General features: G+C 41.5%; 1 protein-coding gene across 2 annotated transcripts in view; it reads left to right on the top strand.

Moving 5' to 3' along the window:
- BDKRB2 (bradykinin receptor B2) overlaps nt 1–13018 on the top strand; it is a 74850-nt gene extending 61832 nt beyond the window's left edge. Inside the window, exons 2-3 of one of the 2 annotated variants that reach the window (XM_033952976.1) lie at nt 7894–7978; nt 10612–13018. In XM_033952976.1, coding sequence (XP_033808867.1) covers nt 10619–11734 — 1116 coding nt within the window. In that variant the 5' untranslated portion in view covers nt 7894–7978; nt 10612–10618 and the 3' untranslated portion in view covers nt 11735–13018. Of the gene's footprint in view, nt 1–7880; nt 7979–10611 lie in introns of those variants that run through there. The other variant, XM_033952974.1, reaches the window with a different exon arrangement.
- The last annotated feature ends 6316 nt before the right edge of the window (nt 13019–19334 follow it).

Here is a 19334-nt window from a genome sequence, read left to right as displayed (position 1 = left end):
TAAAGGCCTAAGTCCTTTAGAGAATCCTGCCTAGTGGCGCTTAAGTATTCCTCCACCCCTAAACACACCTAATTTGGTATTAGGCGCTGATAGGCACCTGTCTTTTGTAGAATCGTGCCTAAGAAAATAGGTGCCTATCCCCCAATTAAATATTATTTTTTTTCAGTTATGAGCTTGTTAAAGCTCATTATTGAAGCCAAATAAGTAATTAACCCCCCTTCCCACCTTTTACAAAACCGTAGCGTGCTTTTTAGCGCTGGCCGCGGTGATAACAGCTCAGATGCTCATAGGAATTCTATGAGCGTCGGAGCTATTACCACCACTGCCGGCACTAAAAACCACACTACGGTTTTGTAAAAGGGGGAAGGGGAGGTAAGTTAGGAGCTTATCTATAGGCGCCTCGTAGAATTTCTCCCCTAATGTCTATGCAGAAAAGGTGGTAGATGTGTAGAACAGTCTCCCAGAAGAGGTGCTGGAGACAGAGACTTTTGTCTGAATTCAAGAAGGCCTGGGATAGGCATGTGGGATCTCTTACAGAGAGGAAGAGATAATGGTTACTGTGGATGGGCAGACTGGAAGGGCCATTTGGCCTTTATCTGCCATCATGTTTCTATGTTTCAATGTTACTAAAGTTCTATGACATCACAATGCAGGTGTAAAGAGCCTTAGCCAATAGGGAGAGGAAGAGATAATGGTTACTGCGGATGGGCAGACTGGATGGGCCATTTGGCCTTTATCTGCTATCATGTTTCTATGCATCAATCCTGGAGCAGAGTCGTGTCACTAACAGAATTAAAAATACCAGCTTACTCTGGCCTTTTTTTTTTTTTTTTTTAAAAGCATCTAAGGCCCATTTCTAGTCCTTATTCTTCAAGAAATGTCATTATTCTTTCACAATCCTTGCCTAATATAGGGCTACCAAACGACACCACATCAGCAAATACAGGTGAGTTCAGTCCAGGTTTTACCCTGTTGCATCTGTGGCTTTGGTTTCTTTAAGAAAAGTAGCATTGTAAGGCTTGAACCATAATGGGGAATAAAGCCAGGACTGATTCCGTGTCATTTGACCTGGGAGCATCTGATAAGGGTTGTGAGTGTGAGCCCACATGTGTGTGTATGTGTGGGTGGGGCGTGTGGCCTTGCAGTGTCTCGGGGGCCCTCTGATTTTCCATATAGGACATAGGTGTGTTTGGTAGTGATTATATATGTCCTTTTCTGGAGTGAGTGTGTAGTTTAGCATCTGATAAGCCCATTGCTTAGAAGATGCTGTGCCAAAAATGCTCATGGGGGGTGGGGCATACTTTTTTAATGTAATCTATTATTATATTGTAATTAATTATCACCCCTGTATACTTTTCAAACCTTCTGCAAACTGAACGAACCATTGGCAGTGATTCATGTAAACAGCATAAGACATTGCCTTTTTCAAAGTGGAATAAATGTGGTCTGCTTCCAAGCTTTCTGATTCAAGAGTAATAAAGCAAAAAATGAGATTTTATGCCATAAAAATCTTCTGGCACGTATTTGGTGACCTTTGCATGACTTTCTGCACTGGAGCACACATTGCGCATGTAGGCAATGAAAAAAAAAAAAAAAGGGGGGAACCTAAAACTCTAAGTGAAAAAACTCAAAAAGACATTAAGTAGGGGTGGGCCAAATGATTTCCAACAAATCTTTTTACTAAAGCACAAATGTTTAAAAAGACCCGACATGGGCCGTGTTTCAGCGGAGAAAACTGCCTGCGTCAAGGGTCAACACCATTCTGTTAAATACATCATCCAATTTCAGCAGTGTCGAAACCATGTGAAACACGTACGCAATGACAAGAGACAGACAGACTCTCTCGGACCTTTCTTGAACTTGCTGAGGAGTGCGTTTCAATGCACCGAATGCAGCCAGCCACAAATTAAGCAACACATGCGCTAATAAACGGTACAAGTTTTGCAGCCCAGCGTGAAAATCACCAAATTCGGTCCACTGTTGCCTTGTTTTATACAAGCCAATGATAAGGTCAACTATTTTTTTTTAAATGGTGCAATATCCCAAACATTTAAAAAGGGAAATACGCCATTTGAAGTTTCAATCAAATGCTCAACAAGATGACAATGTTAACCCTCTCATTTATGTGCTGTTGGGTTGTTGTTTTTTTTTAATCAATCCCATGTATGTAGATATATTTGTGATTGCAAAAGTCCAGGGAGCTTTTGACTGGAGTGGAGGAGTAGCCTCATGGTTAATGCAGCAGACTGAGGTCCTGGGGAACTGGGTTCAAATTCCTGCAGCAGCTCCATGTCATGCTGGACAAATCAGTTAACACTCATAAGAACATAAGCAGTGCCTCCGCCGGGTCAGACCACAGGTCCATCCTGCCCAGCAGTCCGCTCCCGCGGCGGCCCAAACAGGTCACGACCTGTCTGTATCATCAGAAGGGGCTCCCTTGCCACCTTGGTTTCTCATTTAAGTCCTGTCTTCCTATCGAAGTCCTAACCCTCCGGTCTTGCACCTGCACGACCTGGTTTGGTTTCTATACTCATTACCTGGTTAGCTTTCTATACTTGTGTTGCTCCGGGTACCAAAAGAAGCCAGCTTAAACTGTGACGCCACAAGGGACAAAGAAAGCACCTGCATGTACTGTGAGAAGAGTGTGGCCTAGTGGTTAGAGCTAGAGCCTCAGCACCTTATGGTTGTGGGTTCAAATCCCTCACTGCTCCTTGTGACTTAATCCTCCACTGCTCCAGGTATATTAGATCGACTGTGAGCCCACCGGCACAGAGAGGGAAAATGCTTGAAGTACTTATGTGTAAATTGCTTTGAGTGTCATTGTAAAACTACAAAAAGGCAGTATACAAGTCCCAATCCTTTTCCCTGATGTCATAATGCCCCGTTCCACCAATAAGAGCCAGCCTCATCAGTGATGTCACAATGGCTTCTTTGTTCTATACTTGGCTCACTTCTGCTATTGTATTGGAGGAGAGTGTGGCGCAATGGTTAGAGCTATAGCCTCAGGACCCTGAGGTTGTGGGTTCAAATCCCGCACTGCTCCTTTTGACCCTGGGCAAGTCACTGAATCCTCCACTGCCCCAGGTACATTAGCTAGACTGTGAGCCCACCAGGACAGAGAGGGAAAATGCTTGGAGTACCCGTATGTACACTGCTTTGAATGTGCTTGTAAAACTAATAATAATAACTTTATTTTTTATATACCGCAGTACCACAAACAGTTCAAAGCGGTTTACAGTGTAAGAGACTGTACATTTACAGCGAAGATACAATGCGAACTGTACATATTCAGTAAAGGTATTTATACAGCAAAGAACAGTGTAGAATTTACCATGCAGGCGACTGTACATTTACAGCAGAGATATGTATATAGTGGAGAGGCAGTGCGAGAGGCATTATAAAGAACAAAGCAGTGTACAAAAACCAATGCAGGGTGGTGAATGTCAAGAAGACTACCAGTATCAGTTATAGGATGGAAGTATTTGATTATTTGGTGATGGGGGAGGTTCTAGAAATTTGTCATAGAGGAAAGATTTGAGAGATTTCCTGAAGGATGAGTAAGATGAAAGCATGTGGTATACAAATCCCTTTCCCTTACTATGTATAACACTGCATACATCTAGTAGCACTATGGAAATGATAAGTAGTAATAGCACTTCTTCCATCCCTTGCAGGTATGGTTCCATTATGCATTTCAAAAGACTTGGATCTTATAGTAATATAATAACCGTAGGCCAGTGTTGATTAAAAAAATCCAACAAACCCCTACAAGCTGGGACCACTTGCATTAATTTCATCAGCATGTTATAAACAGAACCACTCATCAACCTATATACCAGATGAGCTATGAACTATGAGCATACGAATAGCCTTACTGGGTCAGACCAATGGTTCATCAAGCCCAGTAGCCCGGTGGCCAATCAAAACCCAAGGAGTAGCAACGTTCCATTATCTAAGAGTAAGCAAGATTCCGGAACCCCAAAGAGTAGCAACATTCCATTCAGAATAAAGAGTAGCAAAAGATTCCGGAACTCCACAGTAGCACATTCCATCCAGAATCCCCAAAGAGTAGAAAGATTCTAGAATCCCAGAGTAGCAACGTTCCATGCTACTGATCCAGGGCAAGTAGTGGCTTTCCCCATGTCTTTCTCAATAACAGACTATGGACTTTACCTCCAGCTACGGCATTCACTCTTAACATAACCTCTGGCAATGCATTCCAGAGCTTAATTATTCTCTGAGTGAAAAAAATATTTCCTTCTATTGGTTTTAAAAGTATTTCCCTGTAACTTCATCAAGTGTCCCCTAATCCTTATAATTTTTGATGGAGTGAAAAATCGATCCACTAGTACCTAATTCTACTCCACTCAGGATTTTGTAGACTTCATTCATATCTCCCCTCAGCCGTTTCTTTTTCAAGCTGAAGAGCCCTAATCTTTTTGGTCTTTCCTCATATGAGAAGTTCCATCGCCTTTATCATTTTGGTTGCTCTTCTTTGAACCTTATTTAGTGCTGCTATATCTTTCTTGAGATAAGGAGACAAGAACGATACAGAGGCATTATAACATTCTTAGTCTTGTTAATCATCCCTTTTTTAAAAATATGAATGAGTATTATCAGTGAAAGAAATCAGGCACTATTATACAAGGGCAGTAGTCTTCCAGTCTCCAGGTCTCTGTTAAACATAACACAGCAGGGTTAAACAGTTATTTCAACACACTCTTAAAACATGTGACCAGGGCCTTCCCAACACCTCCTGATCATCCCGAGGTCATCCCTGGACTCCTCGTTCTTCATTGGCCCTCACTGGATCTTCATCTGGGCCCTCTGGTCATCAGGCAGTTCCTGGTTCAATTACTGGTCTCTCCGCAAGTTGCCACTGGCCCTGCTGGTCTCTCCACTGGTTGCTTTCAAACCTTTGGCCAATGGTCTCCAGGTCAGTCAGGCTGCTTCACCTGGGGTCCTCTCTGACGGCTCTCGGTGCCATTACTGGACTCTTCGCCGGTTGCCACTGGTCTTGCCAATCCCTCTGCTAGTCAGCTGTCAGTCCTTCCCCTCAGCCTTGAACTCCTCCATTCAACTCATCCACAGTTCTTCTAGCTTCTTGTGGGACCACTACTAGCTCCCTATTCCCTGGCCTCTTGGATCTCCAAGGGTCTTGGGCTCCTCACCAGTCCCACTACTGGTCATCAAGCTTGAGTCTTGCCTGGACTCCAGATTCTACTGAGCCTTCTGGCTACTTTGTATTCTGCACCCCTCTCTGGTAGTGCATAGGTCTCCATAGACCCTCCCACCACTGGGCTTCCATGCTACAGAGCCAGATCTCTGTGCTTCACCAGTGCCCCCTGTCAGGACTTGTCAGCCTGACCATTCTACTTTGCTATACTAGGATCTTATCAATGCCAGTCAGTAGTAGCCTCAGTAGTAGCCTTTAAGATTTACTGGTAGCTAGACCAGAGGCCAACATTTCTCTACCTAAGGATCACCCAGCTCTTGATGGAGCTCCTTGCTTTCTGAGCTCTCAGTGCTGGGAGCTGTTCTTCTTAACACCACAATTCACTCAGGGTGAGTGGACAGCTCCCAGCAACACTTGCAGCCCTTATGCAAATCAGCTGTCCACTCAGGCTCAATGAACTCCACTGCTCGGGCTCCCTCCGCTGGCCAGTGACAGGTACTCCACCCCATTGCACCCTGTAAGAATTGTGAAGTGACATGGTGGAATTTTCACTTGGAGGGAATTAAAGTCTATTCTCTCTACCTTTCCTTTGAATGCCAAGACTTAAAACAGAGTGCTTGAGCTAGGGGAGTGGTCTCTGTGTCCCTTAGGTCCTTGGGAAAACTCACGTCAAAGAGTAGCAAGATGTAGCTTAACTATGAAGGTGGCTAAAGAGGACAGCAACTAGAGGTGACGGGCAACTTTTGGCCTTTTTAGCTGAACCTTTGATACTAATCCCTCCCCATCCTTTTGTTTTTCCCGTTTATGCCCTTTTCTATTTTTTTACATTGTTGTTCTTCCCTTTTTACCCTATTGCAGTAGTTCCCAACCCTGTCCTGGAGGACCACCAGGCCAATCGGGTTTTCAGGCTAGCCCTAATGAATATGCATGGAGCAGATTTGCATGCCTCTCACTTCCATTATATGCAAATCTCTCTCATGCATATTCATTAGGGCTAGCCTGAAAACCCGATTGGCCTGGTGGTCCTCCAGGACAGGGTTGGGAACCACTGCCCTATTGTATCTGTAAGTCTCTAGTATCAATTTGTGAATCTTTAAGTGTTAGACTTTGTAAAAAAATACAAACTTATTGTTTTTTTTATTGTACATCGCCTTGAAAGTTTGTCTAGGCAATTAATCAAATTTTTAATAAAACTTGGAAACGTGGACTGTCATTTTCAATGACATAGGCAAGGTCAAAAGACATCCTATCGATAGAAGTAGGGATAAAGAGATGTATCCATTTTCTTTGTGAATTCTAAGTGTATTTTTTTTAGTATAATGAGGTTTACAATGTGTAATTTGTTTATTCGATTGTAGATTTCTGAAAAAGGGACCTTTTAAGGTGCCAAAACACTGGCCATGTTGAGTCGTTTTTTCTGTCATATGTGTTGATGAATAAAGAACATAAGAATTGCCGCTGTTGGGTCAGACCAGTGGTCCATCGTGCCCAGCAGTCCACTCCCGCGGCGGCCCTTAGGTCAAAGACCAGTACACTAACTGAAACTAGCCTTACCTGCGTATGTTCTGGTTCAGCAGGAACTTATCTAACTTTGTCTTGAATCCCTGGAAGAGCGTTCCAGTTTTCCACCACTCTCTGGGTGAAGAAGAACTTCCTTACGTTTGTACGGAATCTATCCCCTTTTAACTTTAGAGAGTGCCCTCTCGTTCTCTCTACCTTGGAGAGGGTGAAAAACCTGTCTTTTATCTTCTAAGTCTATTACCTTCATTATCTTGAATGTTTCGATCATGTCCCCTCTCAGTCTCCTCTTTTCAAGGGAGAAGAAGCCCAGTTTCTCTAACCTCTCACTGTACGGCAACTCCTCCAGCCTCTTAACCATTTTGGTCGCTCTTCTCTAGACCCTTTTGAGTAGCACTGTGTCCTTCTTCATGTATGGCAACCAGTGCTGGACCCAGTACTCCAGGTGAGGGCATACCATAGCCCGATACAGCGGCATGATAACCCTCTCTAATCTGTTCGTGATCCCCTTCTTAATCTCGATTGGAAGTACCTGAGTGAAAGCATCTCTTTATACTTGCTTCTATTGATTGAAAGACATATCCTATGTCATTGCATGTTGTAAACAGACAAAACTGAGCAGGAATAAAAAACACATTTTATGTTTTCACATCTGCTGATAATAACACACTATTTGCAAATCATGTGCCCTCTTGGAAGCAACAAAGGAGAGGGAATCCAAGGCACAGAACACAAATCCATCCAATCAATAAAAGCACAATGAGCATCCAAGAGTAGGTTTATAGCCAAATTTTAATGAGGTTGTATATCAGCGGAACACCTCCGTCGAGTCATCAATCTCAGTAGCGTAACGTAGCCTGAATGGTGTCCTCGGTTCTCTCTGTGTCAACGGACAATACCACCATACACAAAAACAGAATAATGTAGCCTGTCCCTTTTCAAAATGTTGAAAAAAACATGCTGAGGGGGTTTGAACCCATAACCTCAGGGTGCTGAGGCTGTAGCTTTAACCATTACGCCGCATTCTCCAAACAACTGTGGAAAAGAAACCATTTTGGGCTGCCCACCCCTAGCAGCAAAGTTCCCAGAAAGTCCGAAGGATCTTTTGCAAGTCATCTTGTACCCTGTTACTGTTTTTTCTGTTCATAAACTCAACTTACATCATTTTTATTTCAGTACATTTAATTTTGTTTCCACAGCTGAACCCCGATCTGGACATGTGCTGTACTGAAGAGTGACTGTGGAGCTGGCAGAGTGCTGGAGGAACCCGGGAAATCTACAGAGGTAGGGCACCAAAGCTTATAATCGCTCTGCCCAACAAGACCTAAAAAGTAGGGAGATTGGTGTGCCAACCCCAGCCTTCTCTCAAGGAAGACTAGGTCAGAGGGGGTTTGGGTGCTTTGAGAAAAGCACTCTCACATCATACAGTATTATTTCAAAGTAGATACATCTTGTAGGTTACTTTCACTCTAAGACAGTGGTCTCAAACTTGCGGCCCACCAGGTCCTATTTTGAGGCCCTCAGTATGTTTATCATAATCACAAAAGTAAAATAAAACCGTTTCTTGATCATATGTCTCTTCAGCTATAAATGACAATATTATTATTATTAAGACTTAGCCAAAAGGAAAGATTTATAAACTATAAAGAGTTTTACCTCATGCAAAATTGTCATTTCTTTAATAGGACATGAACTATTTTTTTTTCTGAGGCCCTCCAAGTACCTACAAATCCCAAAGGTGGCCCTGCAAAGGGTTTGAGTTGGAGACCACTACTCTAAGAGGACCTCAAGAGTCAATTTTTCAGGGATATTTTTGATGTATCACATTCCTGTCCATTGAATATATAAATTAATGAGAAACAGAGACTTTTATAAAGATTTGTCCACTTAAAACAAGAAATTAAAAACTGTAAAGTAGAGAATGACACGGTGACAAAATTCATCACCGTTCCCGTCCCCGCGGATAACCGCGGGAAACCATCTTCATGTCATTCTTTAAGGAGAGAGGGAAGAATCAGAGTATGAATGGCCACAACCACTGACCCAAAGCTTTGCTTTGAATAATGCTGGTGTTGAAGGACTGAGGTTGAAACAGACACTACAGAATGACAGTCTCTGGTATCCAGAGCAGATATTGTGATGTCATAAATGCCTCATTCCAACAGTGCCTAAGAGCCAATCACATCAGTGATGTCACAATGGCTTTATTATCCTTGGCTCACATAAGAATCAGAATATGAATGGCCACAACCACTGACCCGCAAGCTTTGCTTTGAGGAATGCTGGTGTAGAAGGACTGAGGTTGAAATAGACACTAGAAAATGACATGGGATTATCTCCCGCGGGGACGGGAACGGTGATGAATTTTGTCACCTTGTCATTCTCTACTGTAAAGCTACTCCCCAGGAATCGTTTATCTCAGTGGTCTCAAACACGCGGCCCAGGGGCCACATGCGGCCCTTCAGGTACAGTTTTGAGGCCCTTGGTATGTTTATCATAATCACAAAAGTAAAATAAAACAGTTTCTTGATCATATGACTCTTTAGCTATAAATTACAATATTATTAAGACTTGACCAAAAGGAAAGATTTATAAACTACCGGTATAAAGAGTTTTACCTCATGCAAAATTGTCATTTCTTTAATAAGATATTAACTATTTTTTTCTGAGGCCCTCCAAGTACCTACAAATCCATAATGTGGCCCTGCAAAGAGTTTGAGTTTGAGACCACTGGTTTATCTTTTCAACAAAGGGGAAACAGGGTCTCCAGCGATGCAGCCTATGGGTGCAGGAATGCTATTGGGGAGGAGGGAAAGAAGAGGAGGAGAAGGGGAGAGAAAAAGTAGGAAATGGTGCCCATGGAGAGGAGGGTCGAGAAGGAAGGTGATCCTGCCTATGGATGGAGGGGCAGGGAAGGGAACTAGATAGATAAGAGAAGGAGAGAGCTGCTTTACTCAAGTTACCCCTCTCCTAAAGTCACTTCATTGGCTTCTCTCACTATGACTCCCCCCCCCCCCACCTCCGTGAGCTCCACTCAGCTAGTAAGTCCCTTCTATCTGTGCCCTTCTCTTCAACTTCCAACTCCAGACTCCATCCCTTCTGCCTTGCTGTGCCATATGCTTGAAACAAGCTGCCTGAATCCCTATGGCGGGCTCCGTTTCTGGCAGCGTTCAAGGACCAGTTAAAAGCCCACCTCTTCGAGTGCTTTCAACCTTGGGTTCTGCATCACCAACCCTATATGTCATCTCTGTCTGCCCAAGTTAGATTGTAAGCTCTTCAGAGCAGGGACTTTCTATAAATGTCAAAATGTACAGCGCTGCACACACCTTTCAGCGCTATATAAGTGCTAAGGAGCAGCAGTGGTAGTAAGGAGGAAGACAAATTCAGAAAGTTGAATGAGGAACAAGATGGTTAGAAAGGTGAAATCACCAGACAACAAAGATAAGAATAATTATTTTAATTTTAAAAGTCAAATGTGTAAGCCTGAAATCTTTTTGCGACCTCGAAGCTTTCTTGTGGCCTCATTGCGGCCCTTTACATGAAAAAGTTTGGAGACCTGAGATGCACTCTTCACAAATGAAATTGTTTTAGATTGGTGGTTCTTAAACCTGTCCAGGGAGATCTCCAGCCAGTCGTGTTTTCAAGATATCCCTAATGAATATGCATGAGGCAAATTTGCATGCTTGTCACCTGTATTATATGCAAATCTGTCTTATGCATATATTCATTAGGGATATCTTGAAAACCTGACTGGCTGGGGGGTCCGAGGGGACAGATTTAAGAACCAGTGCTTTAGATCATTGTTAGCCAATCAAATTAAACCACATGAATGCAGCTACCCATTGGAGGAGAATAATTTGCAAAAATGCATTCACCTTGGACTGATGGTGAATAACCGTGTTTTATTTCTCTTCCAGTACTGAAATGACCAACATCATTGGAGGAGAATTTACAGCAAGATACACATTTCTGATGTCCTGGAATAATTCCTTGGATTCCTATGAGGCAAAGGTGAATTCCAGCAATTCAGCCCAGTGCCCAGTGCTTGATGGACTGGATTGGTTGTACAAAGGACAGCCAGTATTCCTCTGGATCATTTTTGTTCTGGGAGTAATAGAGAACGTGTTCGTCCTCAGTGTATTTTGTCTTCATAAGAATCGGTGCACCGTGGCTGAAATCTACTTTGCCAACATGGCCGCTGCTGACCTGCTGCTGGTCTCTGCCTTACCCTACTGGGCCGTGTATATTTCGCAGCAATTTTACTGGCCTTTTGGCCAATTCATGTGCAAGACCGTCAATGCTCTCATCTATATGAACCTGTACAGCAGTATTTATTTTTTGATGATGGTCAGCATCGACCGCTATCTGGCCCTGGTAAAAACCATGTCCCTTGGCCGTTTACGGAGACCTTTATGTGCCAAACTAAACTGCTTTATAATCTGGGTTTTTGCATTGTTAAATAGCATGCCTATATTGTTATACCGACGCATGGAATTCCATAAGGAACTGAACAAGACAGCCTGCCTTCTGTTCTTTCCTTCAGAAAAATGGGTCATTGCAAACCATTGCCTGCTAAACATTGTGGGCTTTTCGATACCCCTAGCTATAATTACGTTTTGCACTGTACAAATCATAAAAGCCCTAAGGGACAACTCCATGCAGAAACTCAAGGAAATCCAGACGGAAAAGAGAGCTGCCATCCTGGTTCTCATCGTCCTCTTGGCGTTCATCGTTTGCTGGCTTCCTTTCCAGCTGGTGACGTTCCTAGACACTCTAGAGATGTATGACGTCATCGGTGGCTGCGCTGTTGAAAAAGGCCTCTTTGTCGCCACCCAGATATCAACTTACTGCGCTTACAGCAACAGCTGCCTTAACCCGGCGCTTTACGTCATCGTAGGAAATAATTTCCGAAAGAAATCAAAAGAACTGTATAAGCAGCTGGTCGCTGGGAGATATGGGCGGCGGAATACGAGTGCCTCGCTAGGAATGAACAGCTCCGCAGATACTGTGAGAACTTCTGTTTCCATGTCCTGTCAATAAAGTTGTTTTTTTTTAACAGGTTAACGGCTGTTCAAATGTCAACAGTACTTCAACGAAGACTTCAAGGGAAGCTGCCATAACACTTCATTGATACTGCGGGACACATTCAGTTGTTCATATTGCATGAAGACAGATATCTCATGAAAGAGCTCATTTTTCAAGAAGGAAAAACATCCAAAAAGAGGCATAAAGGGGCAGATGGATTTTTTTTTTTTTTTCACCAAACCCTTCCAATTCGCTATTTTTGAAATGGATTTTGTAGATGGATTTCTATGGTGCTTGTCTGCAGTGCATCTAAATTTCAAAGGGGCGTGTTGGAAGTGTTCTGAGTGAGACTAGGTCAAGCTTATGATTTGGACTTTAAAAAAAAAACCATTTTAGAAAACGTCAAGGGCACAGTTTGGACGACTGGAGCTATACCTGCTTTAAACAATGACTAAGTGCCATGAAATTGCCTAAACTAACCATATGACCACATTTCCCCAGTGGCCACCGACAACTCTCCCACCCCCCAAAGATGTGATTGAAGCCTGGATGATAGCTTCAGATGTTATGGCCAGTCCTAGTAGAGCTGCAATCAGGTTCGTGGAGTAGCCTAATGAATGGTGTAGTTAGCCACAGAGATGGAGAAACAGGCCCATATTCCACTCTAACTAATCTAATCTACTCTAATCCTTAGGTTTGTATACCGCATCATCTCCACGTTCGTAGAGCTCGACGCGGTTTACAGTAGGAGAAATAGGAAGGAACTACAACAGAGGGTTAGAGGTAGAAGAGTGAAGAAAATTTATGGTGGAAAATGTGAGCCTTCCAAAAACCCACCCTAATCCCACTTTACATATGTATATGTGACATATGCAAGCTATTGGTTTGGTGTCCAGTTGGGTCCAGGGGTTATAGTGAGCTGTGCCCCATTGCTCTGCTGGGATGTCTGTGTGGCCAGTCTACTAAAAATGCTGGCCCCTCCTATATCCCAATAGCTCGTTTTGAGCATTTTTTCTTTTCGGCATAATTTTTTTTTAATGTTTTAAAAACATAGAGGCACTGAGGACAAGCACATCTGAGAAAAGGCCATTTTCAAAGCAAAAAGATAAGACATTTTTCTGTTTTGAAAATGGTCTTGTTTGCTACTCGATTTTGTCCATCTTCTGCAAAATGGCCAAGCTCGGATTTGGATGTCATATCAAAAATGCCCTTCTAAATATGTTCCCTAGACTCTAAGATTTATTGGATATTTTGCTTCTGGAATCATTTTGGAAAACTTTATAAAAACACTTTGGGGAATTTTTGCGACATTTGCAATATTTCTAGCCTCATCAATGGCTAAATACATCTAGCTAAAAACATTTTTTCTCATGATGTAAATATATATATATAGAGGGATAGAAGTGTACATAGATATTGATATGTACAGTTGAAAATTGAAAGTATACAGCTGGTTAACTTCCAGAATTATCCAACCAAATTCTGCCTCTACATTTCTCAAACTAGAAAAAGCTTGTCTATTGGCCAAACATCTTGATACTTACTGAAAAGTTATCCTTTAAAACTGAGACATCAAAGGTATGGCAGAGATGGTTTCAATCTTAGCCAAAGAGTGACAATATTCAGCTGCTGTTCAACTGAAGTTATCCGGATAAGTTGGCCAGATATGTAGCAGTCCTGAAATATTTCAATAAAGATGTGGAGGGGCATAATCGAAAGAAACATCTAAGTCCGTTTTGGGCCTAAGTCGCTAGTTGCCCCAAATCGGCAGTGTCTAAAGTCCATTCTCGGAAAAAAATACGTCCAAAATATTTTGTTTTTTCGAGAGTCATCTAACTGTACGTCCAGCTGTTTGATCAACCAGACCGCTAAATCACCTATCCTATGAACGTCGGGAGTAGCGCGGGCCATTCAGCGTGGCTCTCTGCGCTAGAAACTGCTAGCGCAGTTTCGTTGAAGAGGGGGTAAGTTTAGATCAGCCCACGTCCCGCCCTCACCACTCCTCCTAAAATGCCCCTTTGAGCTCTGGGCGTACAACAGCACTGAAAAGGCCTAAGTCATTTTTAGATATGTCTAAAACCCGGTTTGATTATCGGCACTTGGACGACTTGTCTTATTGATCGGCCAAGTGCCAATTTAGGCCGGCTTTTAGACGTATTTCCATTTCGATCATGAGCCCCCTAATCAGATAAAGTTATGTGGATATCTGCAGCAGCACTGACTTAAAGATATCTGGATAAAGTTATCTGGATTTAATTATACATGTACAAAGATATCTAGATTCTAGATATCTTTGTACATGTATAATTAAATCCAGATAACTTTATCCAGATATCTTTAACCAGCTATTGTTCCACTGAATATTGATCCAATAGATATTTTTTTCACGTGCTTAGGAGATATTTGACTGTTTCTCATGGAGGAACTCCAATATATAATTTTTGAATGCTTTAGAATTCAGTTTTGTAGAACGATGCCCTGGTGAATACTCATGAAGAGGTTTAACCATGCCTACTGCTCTTCTCTGCTCAACAGGAAAAGAGATTATGGAGCCAAATATATACCTGCCATGTCAGAACATTAGTATAAAAAATAATTGCAAAACATTACTGCAAATTATTACTACAGTTACCAAAGGGGCAAAAATCCATTACAAACTGGTAGTCATTTAATATCTTAACTGTTGAAGACAAGTAGTGAAATCAATTCCGCCCTTTCCTTTAATTTTCAATCTCAATGTATTTTTATAGTTTCCCCTTCATTCCCGTTGGATCCAGTATGTTTACTTTTGTTCATTATCCCCTGCTATTTATTTTCAGTTTTTAATTTAATTGATACTTTTTATGTATTATATTATTGTAAGAAGAAAAGAATGTAGTTGTAAACGTATTGTAAATAATAATAGCAGCAGGGATTCATTCAGACCACAATGACAAAAAGAACAGTTGACAAAATCATAAAAAAACGGAGAAAAAGTAAACCTCAAGTGTGGGCTGCCGGGACTACACAAGTGCCCTAAGCCCCCCACATCATCACGGGTTTATAAAAAAACTCCGTACAGATATAAATCACTTTCATACATTGAAGTATAATCTCAAAAGATTTTCAAAAGGTAAGTATCAAAATTTTCAAAATATTTAGTGATTTGAATAACAACGTCCAAAAATGTCTTATAAACAAGTGATTAAATCCCAAACTCACTATACTATGGCAATCAGCTCAGCTGTAAGAAATTCAAAATGGTTAAGTAGCGTAGCTGTAAGACCCGAGTATCAAAATCTCTAAGAAAATCTATCACTCCTCTGAAGGTGAAACCATTCTTCGTCCCGACAGAAAAGACTTTCTGTTTCGCTTGAAAACAGGCTGCTTCAGGGGATCCATGTTATATAGGTTACTTCCACGCTTCTTAGCAGCACAACGAAAAGCTGGCTTCTCTCAAAATGGTAATAAACTCAACCACTCTAATAGGCAAAAAGTCCTCTTATACAAAACAATATCAACTGAAACAAGTGAGGACTCAAGTAGAAATCAATCCTTGCTGGTTATAATACCGCTCTCAGAACCCTGTGATGTCCTAACACAATAGTGTTTGGAACCATATTTCCAGGTAAATGATGTCTTTCATTGAGCCGGTATTTTGTGTGCAAAAACCACAATCATGCAGCAAGCTCGTATAAAGTGCTAAATATAATAAATATGCTAAAAGATATATCAAAAAAACTTTTTCGCACTTATCTTTCACAGAGCTGGCTTGTGGTGCATAGTTGTTCGTTACATGGCTAAACGCCCTACGGGACCCGTTTCACCACAAATAAAGGGCTTCTTCAGGGGTCTTACGTTTAGAAATGTGCAACAGTATTCTCGTTGACACAAAAATGGCGCTTTATATTTAGCACTTTATACGAGCTTGCTGCATGATTGTGGTTTTTGCACACAAAATACCGGCTCAATGAAAGACATCATTTACCTGGAAATATGGTTCCAAACACTATTGTGTTAGGACATCACAGGGTTCTGAGAGCGGTATTATAACCAGCAAGGATTGATTTCTACTTGAGTCCTCACTTGTTTCAGTTGCTATTCTCTCAAAATGGACCTGGGACTGCGAGACGCGCCCGACTCGTTCAAAAAGAAGGAAGGAGCCGGGCGTCATGACATCATCACAAAAACGTGATGTGTAATAGGCTAAGCACCAGGATGTACAACATTACACAAAATAAAGAAGATCCGGATGTGGTGTGAATGAATCCCTGCTGCTATTATTATTTACAATACGTTTACAACTGCATTCTTTTCTTCATTGAATACGATTGTACCTCTATTATATTATTGTAAACCATTTAGTTATATATGCGCTGAAAAAATACGACCACATTACCTCAGCTTTCCAAGACTCACACGGGCTCCCAGTACGAGCACGCATTCAACACAAATTCTACTGCACCCTATTCAAAGCCCTAAATGGAAATGGACCAAGTTATCTGAACAACCGCCTAATCAGGAAAAACATATCCAGACCAAGGAGAAGTCAAGCACACTTTGCACACACCCCACTCAAAGGCATGCAAAGCAAAAAAAAAAATATGACGGACTACTAGCCACCAGAGCAGCGAAAACAGACCGCCATCTCTCAAATCTGCTGACCACGATGCCCAACTACAAAACATTCAGGAAAGAACTGAAAACCATACTATTCAAGAAATTTGTCAAATGATCTAACCAAACTGTATCGACCCTTCCCAGATCCCGACGGATACTATAGCTATCAACCTTGTAATCTCCCTGGGAATGCCCAGGCTACTTTCTTGTTGTAAACCGCCTAGAACTGAAAGGTATTGGCGGGTTAGAAGACACCAATGTAATGTAATGTAATGATAGACAGTATATCAAGTGACAAATAAACTTGAAATGTTTATGATCACTATTAGACACTGTATTTCAATCACAGCAACTTTCAAATTGAAGTATTTCTGGTCATCCCTACCCACCTCACTACTGACATCCTGCTACGTGGACTACCTTCCAATAAGAGGTTTTGCAAGATGACAAGCTTGGAAATATTTTTTTTTTCAAATATTAATACTGCATGCTGATCTGCTTGCTTTATTACTACAGTAGAAAGTGTGCTGCAGGAAAACTAATTCTCTAAATCTGAAGACCACAATGGTACCATAGAGCTTCCCCTGACAGGCTGAATGATAAACTCTAGGGGAAGGCGATCATAGTACCATAGTAGATGACAGCAGATAAAGACCCGAATGGTCCATCCAGTCTGCCCAACCTGATTCAATTTAAATCAACACACAACGTAACAGTATTTTTTTCGGCTACAGCTCCCCAACTCTGGAACACTTTGCCAACTTATCTAAGGGAGGATAAAGTTTTGCAGAGGTTTAAAGGATCTTTAAAAAGCTTTCTCTTTAAAGACGCATTTGAACTTTAAGAAATTGAACGTAAACGCTAGAAGAAACTTCTCTCTTTATACTTGGACTATCTTTTATTCTAGTCCTATACTTCTGGTTCCAACCAATACCCTTCCCAATTTGGTTTTCCCTTACTTGTTCTTCTGTACTACATTATATTGTAGCTCCTGACCCCTCTATCCTATTGGTGAAGTAAGTACAACGTACGTCTGATTGTATTTGTCTATGATTGTTAAATCCCCTATTTTTTAAATTGTATATCGCTTAGAAAACCAATAAGCATTTATATCAAATTTTAATAAAACTTGAAACTGAAAACTTTGCAGCTTGAAAAACCCAATTGGCATACTACGAGGGGGGTGCGGAAAAGTTCTCAGCCCAACCAACCAACTTCCTAAAGTCTGAGCTTTATTTTGCCACTGGAGCTGAAAAGAGAGAGCTTATTTCATTAAGTGCCAATTTTACAGAAATGAAATTCTACGTTTTGGCGTCGTTTCAGATCATTGATTGAACCATATCCACGTCGTTGGGAGACATTGCTGCTTATGCTAAGAGCTCTTGTAGATTTTCAGAAGTTGAAGAAACTTTTAAAAACGACATTATTTGTAGAAGCATTTCCATAAATGTCGATCCTGGGTTATGAATGATCTTATACGTTGTTGAGTGCCATAAATAATGGCTGATATGAAGGAATTGCTGTATTTATTGTTTGTATAACATATGTTATATGTTTTTTTTTTATATGACTGCTTTTTCTGTAAAACCACCTAGTTATAGACGGTTAAGAAATCTTTTAAATAAATTCATTCTCTTCTTGGTTGGGCTAAGAACTATTCAGCCCCCCCCCTCGTACAATTGATTTGACTTTAATACTTGCTATACCGTTAAAAAATGAGGTATTAAAGTGGTTTACAATTCTAACATACGTCTCTATCATACCGTAAGAATTTCCATTATAATAAGTAAACCCCCACATCCATAAAACGTGCCCCAAAATACAGTCATTCAAACTACCCCAAAATACAGTCATCATCCAATTGCAGCCCTTATTATCAAATCCACTTATTAACAAAAAAAAAGTCTCAGTAAAAAAAACTATGGGCTCCTTTTACTAAGCTGCATTAGTTTCAAGTTTCAAGTTTATTAGGATTTTATTAACCGCCTATCAAGGTTATCTAAGCGGTTTTTACAATCAGGTACTCAAGCATTTTCCCTCTCTGTCCCGGTGGGCTCACAATCTATCTAACGTACCTGGGGCTATGGAGGATTAAGTGACTTGCCCAGGGTCACAAGGAGCAACGCGGGGTTTGAACCCACAACCCCAGGGTGCTGAAGCTGTAGATCCAACCACTGCGCCACACACGCCTAGGGCTTTAACGTGCGCTACATTGAGCTGGCATTAGCTCTAGCCGCGTAGCGCAGGGTTAGCGTGTGCTAAAAACGCTAGCGCACCTTAATAAAAGGAGCCCTATGTTACCCATAACATTCAAAACTCACCCTTCACAGTACAACTCACTGAAAAGCCGTGTTTTCAATAACTTTTTGAAAACTCAAATATGTAGCTCTTTATGGTTTGCAATTCAGTTGGCAGCGTAGTCCACAAGCTAGATCCTGCATAACAAAATGCTCTTTTCCGTGTTCCAGTCAGTCGCATTTTGTCCAACGATGGTAATTGGCGTAAGCGCTTCTGAGATGAATGCAAAAGACGAGTTGATGCACAACTTCTCCCTCCGTGAATATGGTGAAACCGTGAATAACATGGTGGGAGACCTGGCCTGTTCCCGAAGGAGAGGCAAAACGCGGTGAAGAAAGTGCCGGGAATCAGCAATTTCTCTATGCAAGCTGATGTCATTTGGGGGGAGGAGCCAGCAAGCTAAAAACCGTGAATAATCGAAACCGCGATTGCTGAAACCACGAATATGGAGGGAGAAGTGTACTCAGTTTGTCTAACAAGTACTTTGGAGCATTCCACGGCGAGGCTTTAAACACCAAACATAAAATTTTAAAAGTTATTCATTTTGCAATTGGCAACCAGTGGAAATCGGCCCACATTGGTGTAATGTGGTCTGATTTCCTCTTCCCCAACGATCAGTCTCACAGCAGAATTTTTTTTTTTTTTTTTTTTTAGTTCAAATGTTTTTTATTAAGGATAAAGTGGAAATAACAACAGAAGATAAAGAATAACAATTTTG

Source organism: Geotrypetes seraphini, chromosome 7, assembly GCF_902459505.1.
Source record: "Geotrypetes seraphini chromosome 7, aGeoSer1.1, whole genome shotgun sequence".
In the NCBI taxonomy this organism is placed as follows: domain Eukaryota; kingdom Metazoa; phylum Chordata; class Amphibia; order Gymnophiona; family Dermophiidae; genus Geotrypetes; species Geotrypetes seraphini.
This window is presented reverse-complemented; position numbering and strand designations above follow the sequence as displayed.